At 45.3% G+C, this 14588-nt stretch overlaps 1 protein-coding gene across 2 annotated transcripts in view; it reads right to left on the bottom strand.

The window, feature by feature from the left end:
* Window positions 1–14588, bottom strand: part of DPP6 (dipeptidyl peptidase like 6) — a 772268-nt gene that overhangs the window by 533933 nt on the left and 223747 nt on the right. The window contains exon 1 of one of the 2 annotated variants that reach the window (XM_060021181.1): window positions 13572–13776. The exons of the other annotated variant lie outside the window; for it this stretch is intronic. Coding sequence (XP_059877164.1) covers window positions 13572–13628 — 57 coding nt within the window. The 5' untranslated portion in view covers window positions 13629–13776. Of the gene's footprint in view, window positions 1–13571; window positions 13777–14588 lie in introns of those variants that run through there. 2 annotated transcript variants of the gene reach the window in all.

Here is a 14588-nt window from a genome sequence, read left to right as displayed (position 1 = left end):
TCTCCATGTTCATAGCAGCATCACTACGGAACCAAATTGGATAAACAACTAAGTTGCAAATACATTTCTGACAACGAAAAAACCACAACTAAGTTTCAAGTACCCTAACATAACTATTCAAGCCACACCCACACACCTAAGTGAATTTAATAGAGCCAAAGACTGCAGGTTAACTGCTTCAAGGGCAACTTACTATCTATGCAATTCCAAGCACGAGAGCCGTTAAGGAAACGTAGACTACTTCATTCAACGCAGCAAACACATTTATGTGAAGTAAACCTTTGCGTCCGTTTGGTTACTTCTTCCTACAGCCAGACTGTTTGGGCCGTGCAGACAGTAAAAACCTGGACCCAGATCACATCACGCCATCATGTTTCTACTCCTTTACACGGTGTGATAACGTAACCACCACACTGACAGTATTTGCAGCTATTATCTGTCTAGCATTTGCTCAGCACAGAAACTGAGGTCACCCAAAGAGTCCAATGCTACCGAGCTGGTGACAGAACTGAATTTAAACTCAAACCCAAAGCTGGTACCCCTTCTCCTAAACCATCCCTGCCTCGCCACCCTGGCTCTATAAACCACAGCCTCACTGTTTCATTTCTTTCTTCTTAAGAAAGCATCGCGTCCTGTTAACTCATGCCGGAAATCACTCTTGCACCTCTCCTGCCTCATGAAAAAGTTAAACAAAGTTGGCAATCACACCTCGCAGAGGGCAAATAGGGCGAACGTTCCAGACCTTCTCTTCTTGTTCATCTCGATCCACTTCCTTTCTTTCCTTTTCCCTGAAAGCACTTTTCCCAGCTGGTTTCAGAGGACCAGCTCAAATGTCCAAGTCAACTCTCTCTGCATCTGGGGGAAGATGGTTCAGTTTGGATCTTTTCATCCTTTCATTTCAGCAAATCGCTTCCATGGAGGAGAAAGACTCGGTGCTTCAACAACAGCAAAGGGCTTTGGGGATGCGCACTGTCCATTTTTCCACCAGTCGCCTTTTCTCACCAGTTGTTTTTCTTATTTATCTACCCAGTTGGTAAATGAGAGAACATTTAAAAGGGCTTTGGGGATGCACACTGTCCATTTTTCCACCAGTCGCCTTTTCTCACCAGTTGGTTTTCTTGGTTATCTACCCAGTTGGTAAATGAGAGGACATTTACTTACGTTACAGATATGAGTCACGCAAGGCTGAATGTCCATGCCTGGTCTGTAACTGTGGCAAAGAGTGGATGCTTCTGTGGTGGAGAAACGGCTTCAGGCAGGTCTGGTGGAGGTGGGATTTGGGAAAAGGAAACGTGGCAGTGACACTTCAAACACCAGGAACAGCAAGGTGAGCTGGTCGTTCAGGGGGCTGGATTTTATTTTGCCCTAGGGCTCCAAAATTTTAATCTATCTGTTGAATGAATCAAAACCACAGACCTCTGAACTCTGAGCCATTCACTGCAGGGGCTTTAGAGAGGGCGATACCCTTCACTCCTTCACTGATTTCTTTTGCACACACGTTCATAGGACGGGCATGGTGCGTGGTGTTGGAGATACGTAAGGAACAGGGCATGTTTTGTGTCTGCCAGAGGCTCACAGCTGTGTGTCAGGGAAGGTATAATAGGTTTCACATTAGAGTCTTGAGACCTTCAAGCAGAAGGGCCCTTCATCAAACTTGCCCCTATTGGAGGCCGACGGGCATCGTGTTTGTCCTGGTGATGAGAAGACGGCCAGCAAGTCACCCGTGACCTGCAGGCACGGGCTGACCCTCAGCTAAAGCTGCCGTCCAGGGATCCATAGATCCCACAGTTTTGCCTTTTAGAGTAACCCAGAAAATAAAAAGATCAAATCATATCCCTTCTTCTAACAGTTCTTCCATTTAACAGTTCCTCAAATATGAATTAAAGACATACTTTAGGTCTCCAGCTGTACAATTGCCTTTCTTTAAACTTTCTTCACCCACATGGCTCACAGGTCCTTCATCGACCCCTTTCAGGGTGTCATAGCCACTTCTTCCTGACTCCTCGGCCTAGCCCCACTCCCTCCTATGTGCAGTGAGGGTCTCCACTGTGCCCAGCACTGCACCCAGATGTGACAGCCACCTAGTCAATATCTGCACAAGGTTTGGGCAGTGAGCACATTTCTATCCATATATCTTAAGAAGATGCTAGGAGGAAATACAGCTCAGAGAGGTTACGTAAATCACCAAAATCACACAGCTGACAAATTCAGGACACAAACCACATTAAGGGAACAGAGATACTCAACTTGGAGTCTACAGACAGACATGAGGGCTTCTGCAAGCCTCAGGTAATCAAGAGATTATAGTACTTTTTCTGGTGAGCAGATCTATGGCTTTCATCAGACCCTCAAAGGGGATCTGTAATCCAAGGGTCGTGATCAACGCACTGTTGGTTCAGTTCAAGCTTGTGAACTGATAAAATTTCCAGATGTTTCAACATCAGAACTCCTGCTGTGCCGAGTACCTGGTGTGGCCAGGTGCTTTGCTGGGAATTCTCTTTCTTTGACTTTCGGCTCCCCACACCTGTTGTATAACTACTACCTTCAAAGCTATTCAAGTGTAAGGTGAGATTGAAAATTACCTACTGCCTACTTTCAAAGCAAGCAGAATTTATTAATTGTTGCTTACTTTTAAAAGTTGGGGAGGAAAACATTTGTTATATCCTCATTTTTTCCCTAGTTTCAAAAGCAACTCATTAAATAACTAATTAAAAATGAAAAGTTGCCATGAAACACCTAATGCCTCCAGGGACGGTACAATAAAAAGAAGAAACAACTCTGTCTCTCACAGGACATGAAGACAAAGAATGGCAGTAAAGCCCCTGCTGCCCTAAGTACATACCTTTTCTCAACTGATCTGCAGACAAGGATCTTTTAATGCATCTACAATACTAAATTCTTTTATTTCCTTTGCAGTTTCCAGCCAATATCAGTTTTTGTGTTAATTTTTATTATATATATATTTTTTACGTCTCACCCGGAATTGCTTGATTTGGAGCAAAAAATAAGGATTTGTGTTCTGAATCTGCAACTTGTTGGCTGTGTGATTTCGGTAATTTACTTAACCTCTCTGAGCCTTATTTCCCCCTGTGTAAAATCCTACTGCTGAATTAGGCATCTGGTTTGTAAGCTGTACTCCAGGTTGCTCCGGAGCTCTGATGACATGTCCCAGGGTCACTAGGGCAGTGCTTTCACCTCTTCTACATGTTGGATTTGGCTTATTTTCTTTGGGGAATAGGTTTCTGTTACTAAAACAAAAGTCCAAAAATCACTGGGCAAGATGGTCTATAAAATGCCTTAAAAGTCAAAATTCTATGATTTCACAGAACAATCCCTCTTGGAATAGACACACAAGCCCTCACCAAATGCTGAAAATCAGGGCTTCCCTGGTGGCGCAGTGGTTGAGAGTACGCCTGCCGCTGCAGGGGACACGGGTTCGTGTCCCGGTCCGGGAAGATCCCACGTGCTGCGGAGCGGCTGGGCCCGTGAGCCATGGCCGCTGAGCCTGCACGTCCGGAGCCTGTGCTCCGCAAGGGGAGAGGCCACAGCGGTGAGAGGCCCACGTACCGCAAAAAAAAAAAAAAAAAAAAAAATGCTGAAAATCAGAAGATCCATTCAAATATCATTGTTACGCCAAGAAAGTAAGTACTCATTCAACAGCACGTTGAAATCTCAGTTTTAAGAACAGTATTCTGTGCTTAACAAATGCTTTCCTCACAGCAAGGGTGTGATGGGCATTATCTCCAGATGAGGAATCAGACCAGATTTGCCCAAGGTCCCTCAGCTAGGAGGGGGAAGAGCTGCGATCAGAAGTCAGCGATTTCCAGGCCAAGGCACACATGTTCTCCCAGCTCCTGGCAAACAGGGCTATCGGCAAGGTCACGGTGAAGGGGCCACCCCCCATCCCCCCATCCCGTCCTTGTAACGAGCAGATAACATTCACGAAATGCATTAAGGGAGCTTTGAGGCATTAAGGCTTTATGAGTTTTGAAGGCACAATAGTTTTTACCTGCTGAAGTTCTCTCACTGGTTAATCTCCTTCTCTGACTGGGCACCACATGACTTGGTACTGGAGGAATGGAGGGTTTATTTTGCTTTTCAAAATCAGAGCGAGAAATTCTAATTGTCCTGAGTCCTAAAAATGTCTCAGTCTACTTTAAGGAATATGACATCTACCTATCTCTCCATCTATACACACACACACGTGTGTGTGTGTGTGTGTGTGTGTGTGTGTGTGTGTGTGTACCATAAGGCCTTAAAACACCTTGTTGCTTCTAAGTGAACTTGAATTTTATTGGGACATCACACACCCCTTTAGCTCTCTGAAAACCAGAATCTTGCAGTGCCCTTTCCAGTCTATCAAGACACGCCTAGATGACATGACCCCCCCTCACCAACCAAGTATAATTTTATGTCCAAGTCACCCTTCCAGTTTCATATATTCCCCCCAAATCCGGTTTTTTAAGCAGGGTTCTGTCGTGTTAAGTTCAGGTTTCTTCCCTTCGTTCCAGAACCTGACTAACCCTTCACTGCTTCCCGTCCTTTCCAGACCACTGTGGCTTTAAAACCACCTCACGTAAGCGTGTCCTGTCTCCCCAAACCACCTCCATGCCCCACAGAACATTCCACCTCCCCAGGCGGACTGCTCAGCCGACCCTCAGGCTCTGATGGTACAGCCAAGAATCCCTCTGCTCTCCTGACCTCCAGCTGCTGCATCCAGGTGCCCTTTCCTCCTCCTCTGCCTGTGCTCCGACTGCAGAGGCTATCATACTAAGTGAAGTCAGGCAGAGAAAGACAAATACCCTAGGATATCACTTATATGTGGAATCTCAAATACGATGCAAATGAACTTACCTAAGAAGCAGGCTCACAGACGTAGAGAACAGACTTGTGGCTGCCAAGAGGGAGGGGGGTGGGAGAGGGACCGAGTGGGAGATTGGGGTTATCAGATATAAGCTACTATATACAGAACGGATAAACAACAAGGTCCTACTGTAGAGCACAGGGAACTATATTCAGTATCCTATGATAAACCACAATGGAAAAGAATATTAAAAAAGAATGTATACATATGTATAACTGAACCACTTTGCCGTACAGCAGAAATTAACACAACATTGTAAATCAACTACACTTCAATTTAAGAAAATAAAAAAATACAAATCTTCCTCTGATCCAACAGCTGTCTAATAAGTGGATGGGGTATTAGGCAGCTGTTAAAATTTAAAAAGGTGTTTACTTGCCTCTCCCATCCAGGGATCCAATTTAAGAGACATAGTCAGTGTCATAATTTTAGAATTCCCTGCATGAACACTGTCACAACCTCAAATACTCTAACAAGAAAAATACAAATCTCCTCTTTAAAATAGAGAAGTAAAATTCTTTCATTAATTTTAACACACACATCACCACCATTCAAGGACATCTCTGTTGTATATTTCTAAGAGAAAAAAAATGGGGATACACTTCAGATTCTTTGGGTTGATGACCATCTTGCACTGGGTAAACTAAAGGGTGGACTCTATCCTTCCAAGGACACGGATGCCCATTATCTTCAAGAGGAATCACGTGAGCGTGTCAGCAGACAGATTTTGACCTCTGAAAGTGTTTTGAAAGAGCTCTCCCGCCCCAGACCACGCTGGTGCCTTTGGGTCCCTCATCTCCACCTCCACATGGGCGCACACACACATTTTTGAAAAGCATGTGTTCCAAACTAACGACTTAACAGCTTGAGAAGACGCTCAGCGTCTCGTGCAGTTTCCGAGGGGGAAAACAGTTTTTCCTGAGATCTAGCAGGAGAAGATAAATCTCTCTAAAAATTGATCAGATACTAGTAAGGGAATAATATATACACTGTCATAGAAAATTCTATTATCAAGACTTTATTCTATCACTGATGTGTTTGTAAAGTTGCTGGTGGAGGGCTGCATTCCAGATTCCAGCCACCGCCGGTAAAAACAGACAGGCACCACTGTGGATGCGGGCCAATGGCACCGACTCAATGTCTGTGCTTACGGCCATTCTCCCCAAGAAGCGATTGCTGCAAATTTCAATTCTATTACCATAAAATCCTCCTGGAATTGGAAGCTGAACACAGCAGCAGTATCTGCTATCTGGTCCTTGTCTGATGATGCAGGACCTACTCCAATATAAATGCAGAATTCACAGCACTGATAAGATGCACACAACCCGACAGTGGTCTAAGGGGTGCCAAGACGGTCCTCACCATGACCTGTCCTTAATTTTCCATGAATGGTTGTGACTAAACACCATATTTTTTCTTGCATCAACTCTGCCATAACTTTGTGCCAGAAATTTCAACCATTAATAATTCAATTCAGTTTCACCACCAACAGCTATTATTAAATTTTTTTAATTCTTATTTTATTTGGAGTGTAGTCGATTCACAATGTTGTGTTCGTTTCGGGTGTACAGCAAAGTGATTCCGTTATACATATACATGTATCTATTCTTTTTCAAATGCTTTTCCCATTTAGGTTATTACAGAATAAAGAGCAGAGTTCCCTGTGCTATACAGTAGGTCTCTGTTGGTTATCTATTTTAAATATCCACACTGCTATTGTTAAAATTACCAACTTTATACGTTTTTCGGTGATTGCATTTGTCTCAGGCATTTAGCGAGGCCAGGTGGAATACAGCACATGTGCAGGTTTGATAAAAAGAGTCGACTATATTGGTACTCTATAGGTACCAGAGGCGATTAAAGAGCCTATCGGGGGCACGACAGTAAAGAGGTCTGAAAAGTAAATGGCAGATGGGGGAGGAGGACAGAGAAGAAACTTCGTGGACTTAATCACTTTCCCTGGGCTATTTTTAAAAATCTTTTCCACCCCCTCACCCCCTCCTCTCTTTCATTTATTTCCCCACTTTGAGAAACACAGGGTACCAGGTCAGGAAGGACCTGGGAATGTCAGTCTCATGAAGAATTACAATAAACGGGAGTTAGGCCGAAATTCCACCCAGTCCCACGGTTATCTCCTCCCATGCTTTTAAGGCCACAAGGTTTCCAAACCCAAATTCGAAATAAAAACATTTTAGTACATTCCGGGTTTCCAAACGATGCCTGAAACAAGAATATACACCTTCCACTTGTCTGATATTTTAATTTTATTATTATTATTATTTTTTGCGGTACACGGGCCTCTCACTGTTGTGGCCTCTCCCGTTGCGGAGCACAGGCTCCGGACGCGCAGGCTCAGCGGCCATGCCTCACGGGCCCAGCCGCTCCGCGGCATGTGGGATCTTCCTGGACCGGGGCACGATCCCGCGGCCTCCGCATCGGCAGGCGGACTCTCAACCCCTGCGCCACCAGGGAAGCCCTGTCTGATATTTTCAAACCACCCTTGATCTTTAAAAGCGTCTAGAGATTTGCTTCTTCCCCCAATTATATTCTTGTCCTCAATTTTCAGGACTCGATCATCAGACTCATTCTGTCTTCTCTTCCTCAGTGAGAGAGGGTGAAAGATGTCTACTGCAAAACCAAAACCGAATCAGTTAATGCCGAACACAGGCACGGCTCATTTGCCTAAGAGATAATGAAGCCACGATTCCCAACGAGCCGGAAACGTGGTGACTGTTCTTTCCTGCAAGAGGTTAGCGTCTTGGCATTTTTCACAGGCCTGCCAGAGCTGAAGCTGTTTTGCTGAAGGTCAATGGAAAGCATTCTCCAACCCTCTAAGTCCCCGAGGTTTTCTCTGTGGAGCACTGTAAGGTCCTGCCGAAGCTTTCCGTGGCAACTCCAGGACGGAAGATGAAGGGCAGGACCAAGTTCAGTGGAATGTCAGTACAACACAATGAAATGTGCTCCATGCAGAGAGGAAGCATTTTTTCAGAAAGAAAAGTCAGCTGCTTTCCATTTGTTTTGAATCTGAGCTGTGGATACAGCCGGTCTGGGGTTGCTGGGGCTTTCGTTTAGTCCCTTAAGTGACCAGAACACTCCTAGAGCTCATCCATGAATCTGGTAAGGTTGCAGGCTACAAAATTAACGCACAGAGATCTGTTGCATTTCTGTACGCTGACAATGAAAGATCAGAAAAAGAAATTAAGGGAACGCTCCCATTTACCATCGCATCAAAGAGAATAAAATACCTTAGGAATAAACCTACCTAAGGAGGCAAAAGACCTGTACCCCAAAAACTATAAGACGCTGATGAAAGAAATCGAAGATGACACAAACAGATGGAGGGATGTATCACGTTCTCGGATTGGAAGAATCAATATTGTTAAGATAACTATACAACCCATGGCAATCTACAGATTCAGTGCAATCCCTATCAAGTTACCAATGGCATTTTTCACAGAACTAGAACAAAAAAAACTTATATTTGTATGCAAACACAAAAGACCCCGAATAGCCAAAGCAATCTTGAGAAAGAAAAATAGAGCTGGTGGAATCAGGCTCCCTGACTTCAAGACTACACTACAAACCTACAGTAATCCAAACAGTATGGTACTGGCACGAAAACAGAAATATAGATCAATGGAACACGATAGAAAGCCCAGAAATTAACCTATGCACCTGTGGTCGATTAATCTACCACAAAGGAGGCCAGATTATACACTGGAGAAAAGACAGTCTCTTCAATAAGTGGTGCTGGAAAAACTGGACAGCTACATGTAAAAGAATGAAATTAGAACATTCTCTAACACTATTTACAAAAATAAACTCAAAGTGGATTAAAGACCTAAATGTAAGACCAGATATTATAAAGCTCAGAGAGAAACATAGGCAAGAACACTCTTTGACATAAACTGCAGCAATATCTTTTTGAGCTTCTTTTAATATAGCATGTAACTTGCATCCTAGAATACTGGGAACTACCTGTAGACACCAGAGCACACAGATTATGGCTTCAGGCTAGTGTCTGCCTCATTGCTATATTCTTCTCTCTGGCGATGAGACTAAACATCCCTCCTCTGAGAAAAGCACCACACCAGCCCGCCTTTCCTCTCCTCAGAGATGTCACACTGCTTTTGCCCTGGTCCCTCAGCTCCAGGAGCCACCCTGGCAAACCCAGGCACTAAGCTTTCGTTCTGAACCTGCTCTTGCTAGGATACCCAGGGCTTCTGAGTTCTCCCCCCAAATCCTTCACACATCAACCCATTTTGCAGCCAAAGTGCTTCTCTCTTTCTCCCTGCTCTGGAAGTTCACAAGTCCTAGAGGTATTTTGAGACAATCTTAAGAACCTGGCATCCCTATTCTTTGTCCAGTTCCTTCAAGTTCCCTTTTCATCCAGAGAGTCTTAGATAAGTCAGTTCATGGGCAGAACAGAATTTGATTTACACTAGTACAATGACTGCAGCCACTGCCACTTTTTTAGTCATAAAAGGACCACCTCTCTATACGTCATGTTTGCACTTCCTCATACTGAATCTTGTTTCTCTGGTTCTTCTTCTTCTTCCTCTTCCTCACCCTCCCCTTCCCCCTTTCCTCCTCCTCTTCCCCTCTTCCCCTTTTCCTTCTTTTGGTAAGATTCCCTTACCATAGTTACATAAAAAATTTAACTCTCATGACTGTCAAAGCCAGATCCTCTGTTTCCATATCTAATTTTACTACTGAAAGAAGCAACAGGATCTCGTGCAAAGAGTACTGGACAAGGAATGTCAGAAGTCATCACCTATGTACCCTTGGGAAGGCCTACCCTCTTTCAGAAGCCTCAGCTCCATGCATTTTCATGTTCACTTTAGAGCTGTTTGTAAAATTCTCTTCACGTCAGAAAACTCTTCTGTAATGGCATTATCATTATGAAGTTAATTATCAGACTAATAACTATCAGATAAATAATTTAACATATCAGTCAACACTAGGTCCTGAGGCCCATCATTTAATAGGAGAAGAGACACATTGGGGCTATATATTAGGACTTGTGCAGATCAGAGAAAACTGACAAGCAACAAAAAATAATCGTTACATCTAATAGGACTATCAGACCCACTGGTTTTCAGATTGAGGGAAGTTACAGAGGTGACTGAACTTGACATACAGCAAAAGATACAAGTTAGCCCACAGGACACAGAATATTTCTATATGAAAAGAGACTTTCTTGAAGACCTTTAAAGAAGAGGCATATTCTCATTTCTTTGTGAGACTCCTGAGCGAAAGAGGGTAGAACAGATCACGTGATGCACTTTTCCAACTCTGTGATGCATGAGGCCTGCCTCTGTGTGTGTGTGTGTGTGTGTGTGTGTGTGTGTGTGTGTGTGTGTGTACATATCCACATACACACAGATACAGAATCTGCCACTCATCCCTACTCAATATTTGAGAAACAATGTGCCATGGCTGACTGGAAACATGGAGAATGAAGCCTTCTCTCTCCTCTGCCTCTTACCAGCATCGCTGACGACCACTTTTCAATTTTAAGTCATTTGAAATGAGTACAGTATAGTTTAAAATACATGTGCTTTTACTTATTTTGAAGGGGAAAAAATCCCTCAATTTGGTTCTCTAAGGAAGGATCTAGTCTGTTTGCAAGAACACACTAAATTTAAACCGAATTGGCCTCAGCTTTCTCTACTTCACCTCCGAGGCTGACCTCTGGGCACATGGTGCAGCGGGGTGCCGGCCAGGGCGGATTCTGTTCTCACCGACAAGCCTCTGTAACATCTGATTGGCTTCAGAGCCAAAGGACGGATTTAATTCCTTCAGCTTAAAAAATATATTGTTTCCAAACCTCTCTGGGCTTTCATACTTCATTTAGAAATAATTTTTAGCATCTCCAAAGAGAAGGAGAAACAGTCTTCTAGAAGTCTATTCTCCACTTTATTCCAACATGTTCATACAGTACCCTTAAGAAAAACAACTCTTTCCACATATTCATCTATTCTCAGTACATTTTTAGAAAACAAGTTGGAAAAACTTGGCATTCTCTAATTAATAGGTAAAGTCAATTGGTTTTATGTCATTTCCTAGACTTTTTTCATTAATCTGCAGTAATCCTCGGCATACAAAAGTTATTTCCAGCTGCCACCCACGTGCCTTGGTTCCCAACTACCAAGGCAGATAAGAAACTGCACCGTGCCTGTGTTAGCCTGCTAAGAACTAAGTGGTCGTCTACTGCAAAACCACCAAAATTTTTAAGACTGTTGGAAATACGTATCATGCTACAGTAAATCCAAGTCCTCGGTAATGCTAAGGGTTTCAACCAAGAAATGAGGCTTGGTGATTTGAAGGCAGCCACGAAGTTGGTTAGTACAAGCAAATGATCCCCAACCTAACAACCAAACCAAACCACAAACCAGCATCTATCTCTTTCTCCTACAAAAACGTGGAGCAGATTCCTCCCAGCCTGGGTAAGGGGCCATCCCCTGCGTTAATAACAAGGAAAAAACTGATACGAAGAATTAAAAGATTCATTAAGAGCTTTGTAGCCTGAGCACATAAATAGTTTAAATATCTTTTGAAAACTGACAATGGAAGAAGATAGTCTTCATGAACTAAATATTCCATTTCCCTCTTTGTGTTCAGAGCAGTTACAATTTTAGCCAATGTCCCCTAAAGGTATATTTATGTTCGATGTGAGACCTCTGCCCTCCAGCCCAGTTTGCTTCTCCTCCTCTAGCCCTGCTGTCGACCTTCTCTTTATTGGACTGTGGGCTGCTCTGTGCATTCCTCAGGGTCAAGATGATGTCACTCTGAGAAGAGAGGAGAGGGCCCTCCCAAGTGCCTGGGAGGGGACTGCTTCTTCTGGACGCCCTACCTGCTACCCGAATCCACAGCCACCTCTGGTTCTCAGGTTATGCCAGCTGAAGTCTTCCATGATTCCAGCACGTTCAAGTATAAGGGATTAACCATGATCAAAAAGTATAAAATCAAACAAGAGCTTACACCTCCTCCAAAACCCACACCCTAGTTAGCTATTTCCCGTATGCTGGCATGTGAGGGTATCAGGCAAGATGAGAGCAAAACTGAACAGAAGCCATGGACCTTCTTCTACATAACATAGCCTGGGCTTCTGAGTGCCCGCACTTGGGTTTAGACCTATGAACAGCAAAGTCGTCTCTCCATAATTATTGTCCCATGGTCCGAGATGCTACCTAAGCCCTTGCTGGAGCCTGTAAGCCCAGGGCATGTTTATTTTATAGCTAGTGAGGAGGAGATCTGTAATAAAAGGAAGCCCAGTCAGTCACAGGATGTTAATTCAGGGTGGACCTATTTCTTTATTGAACAAATATCCTGGAAGAGAAGGGCCTGGCTTGCCTCTTGCGAACCTCTGCGTTCATGCTACACCGAGCATTAACCCTCATACAAGCTCGCCCACTGCATACAAGAATTCCTAGATTTCCATATTTACAAAATCTCCTTCCCGGAAGAAATCAAACTGTACTTAAGTTCTTTAGATGATGAGGATGATGATGCAACTAATAAGATGGTCTCATTTTTAATGGAAAAATGGGATTTGAGGAAATGACCACAAGTATGCAGCTTGCAGTAAATACAGATCCGAAGTTGTCTTCACAGGGTCTCTGAAGAGTTGATGACGGGCTGGTCGCAGTGTCCCCAAAGAGGCTCTTTGCCTTGCTGAACTTTAGACGGATCCCCTTTCTTCGCCCCAATCCTAGCAAGTGAAAGCTAACACCCCTAAAATAAACAGGGAAAATCAGCTCCGCTGTTGGTTTACCAAGCCTGAGCGAACTGCTTTGATAATCTACTGGTGTCTCCCAGGATCTGTTTTAACGATCTGCCAGAGGAGAACTAAGCAGTGATTAAAAGATAAGAACCTTCAAGATCTTTTGAGAAGGGAATTACAATATAACAGATTGCTGGTTCCCCTTTACTTCCTGAGCCTCTGCAGATGCTGGGCCTCTTCAGGGCAGGGTGAGCCGTGGTGGTCCGCTGCTAGATGGGGACACCAATGCAGTCCTGAACACCTGTGTCAGCCCTTTAAGACCCGCTACTTCTCAGCTGGGGCCCCTCTTGATCCTAACTGTGCCTCCGCTGGTTTTTCTGGCTGGGAGAGTCTGAATTCTCTAAATGCCAGGATGAACAGCAGAGATTTGTTAGTACCTTCAGAGATACTGGGGAAAAAGCAGGAAAAAGAGACACAGGTATCCAGAAAGAGTCCTTTAAACAGAGCTCATATGTCTTCTTTTGACTTGTGTTAGAACCAAAGCAAAGTCCTGCTGGAGAGTCAGAATAAGCTGAATTATCTGGGGGGAGGGGGGTTGGCACTAGCCACTTCCTCCATCACCCCCCCCCCCCAGATTACAAAGTATTATAGTGGGCAACCTTCACGACTGACATGCTAAATTTGGCAACTCTGAGAGTGGCCTTTGTCCTCAGGTCCCTACACATCAAGTTTACCTCTCCAGATGTCCCCTGGGCGCATGCATTATTGATGGACCAGGGATCGCTCAAAAACAGAAGCGGGGGAGAGGAGAGAGGCAGCCCCCAGCGCACACCCTCGGCACTTTATCTCAGGGGCCAGCTCCGTGGCTCAGGGGGCTACAGTGGTGCAAATACAAAATCATTCAAGAGGCACAATCCCCCCCGACTCCCTCACACGCACACGCACACCGAGACGCGGGCACACTCCGGAAAGCAGCATTACCTGCTCCTGCTGTTGCATGGATTTCCCCGAAGCATTTGGCTCCTTGGCTGTAGTCATGATTTCCTGTTCAGGGTGCACACAGGCACAGGGGCAGATGCGATCTGCCCGGGAGTTTGGGGCCACCGGAGTCCACTGGGCGGGAGGACCGGGATTTAGTCCATGCTTCCCCAATCACACGGCTACTGGGGCAGGGTGGGGGAGGACCAGTGAGCTGAGCAGCCTAGTTTTCTTTTTAAATGCAAAGAGCGGAGAGCGGCTCCGAAAGGGGAGATGCTGCGGCTTAGCGGGGCTTCTCCTGTTAGCAACAGCCTCTGCAATCGCCACAGAAACAACGACAACTGCTTAGCAACCGGCAAGTGGCGGCGCGGTGCAGGAAGGGGACCCGAGTGATGCGCGCCGCTCCCACCCGCCTCCCGTGGCGCACGGCGCATGCTCGGGCCGTGGCCGCGGGGAGGGGAGGGGGCTGGGCAGGGGGCCCCGGCGGGAAGGGGGTGCCGGCGGGGGGAGGGGACCCCGGCGCGGCGCGGCCACAGGTCCGGGAGCTTGTCGCCAACCTGCCCAGGTGGCCGGAGCTGCCAGCGCTGCCGGCAGGTCCCACCGGGGCGGGGCCACGAAGGGGCCACACGCGAGGTGCCTTGTTTTTCCCTCTGCCAAGCGCAGGGCCTTGGGGGAGGAAGGTGGCCTGTGGGCACCAGAGAATGGCTTCGTTTCTGTTTGCCCGGTGTGTGTGTGTTTTTTTTTTTTTCTCCTGGATCGCTAGCTATGGAAATCTTGGCCTTTATTTTCCTTAAAATTCAGAAAACTTATTATGTTCCATCTTTTAACTCAAAGAATCCTCTGTTTCTCTGTGAAAATCAACCAGGACCTCAAGGGTGTCTGTTGCTTAAAAGAAGCAAAGAATCCTCTGTTTCTCTGTGAAAATCAACCAGGACCTCAAGGGTGTCTGTTGCTTAAAAGAAGCAAAGAAAGAAAGAAGCCCATGGGGTGACCTTACAGGAACGCAAGGGCTCCCCGCCG

The sequence above is a fragment of the Delphinus delphis genome, chromosome 9 (assembly GCF_949987515.2).
Source record: "Delphinus delphis chromosome 9, mDelDel1.2, whole genome shotgun sequence".
Classification (NCBI taxonomy): Eukaryota; Metazoa; Chordata; class Mammalia; order Artiodactyla; family Delphinidae; genus Delphinus; species Delphinus delphis.
This window is presented reverse-complemented; position numbering and strand designations above follow the sequence as displayed.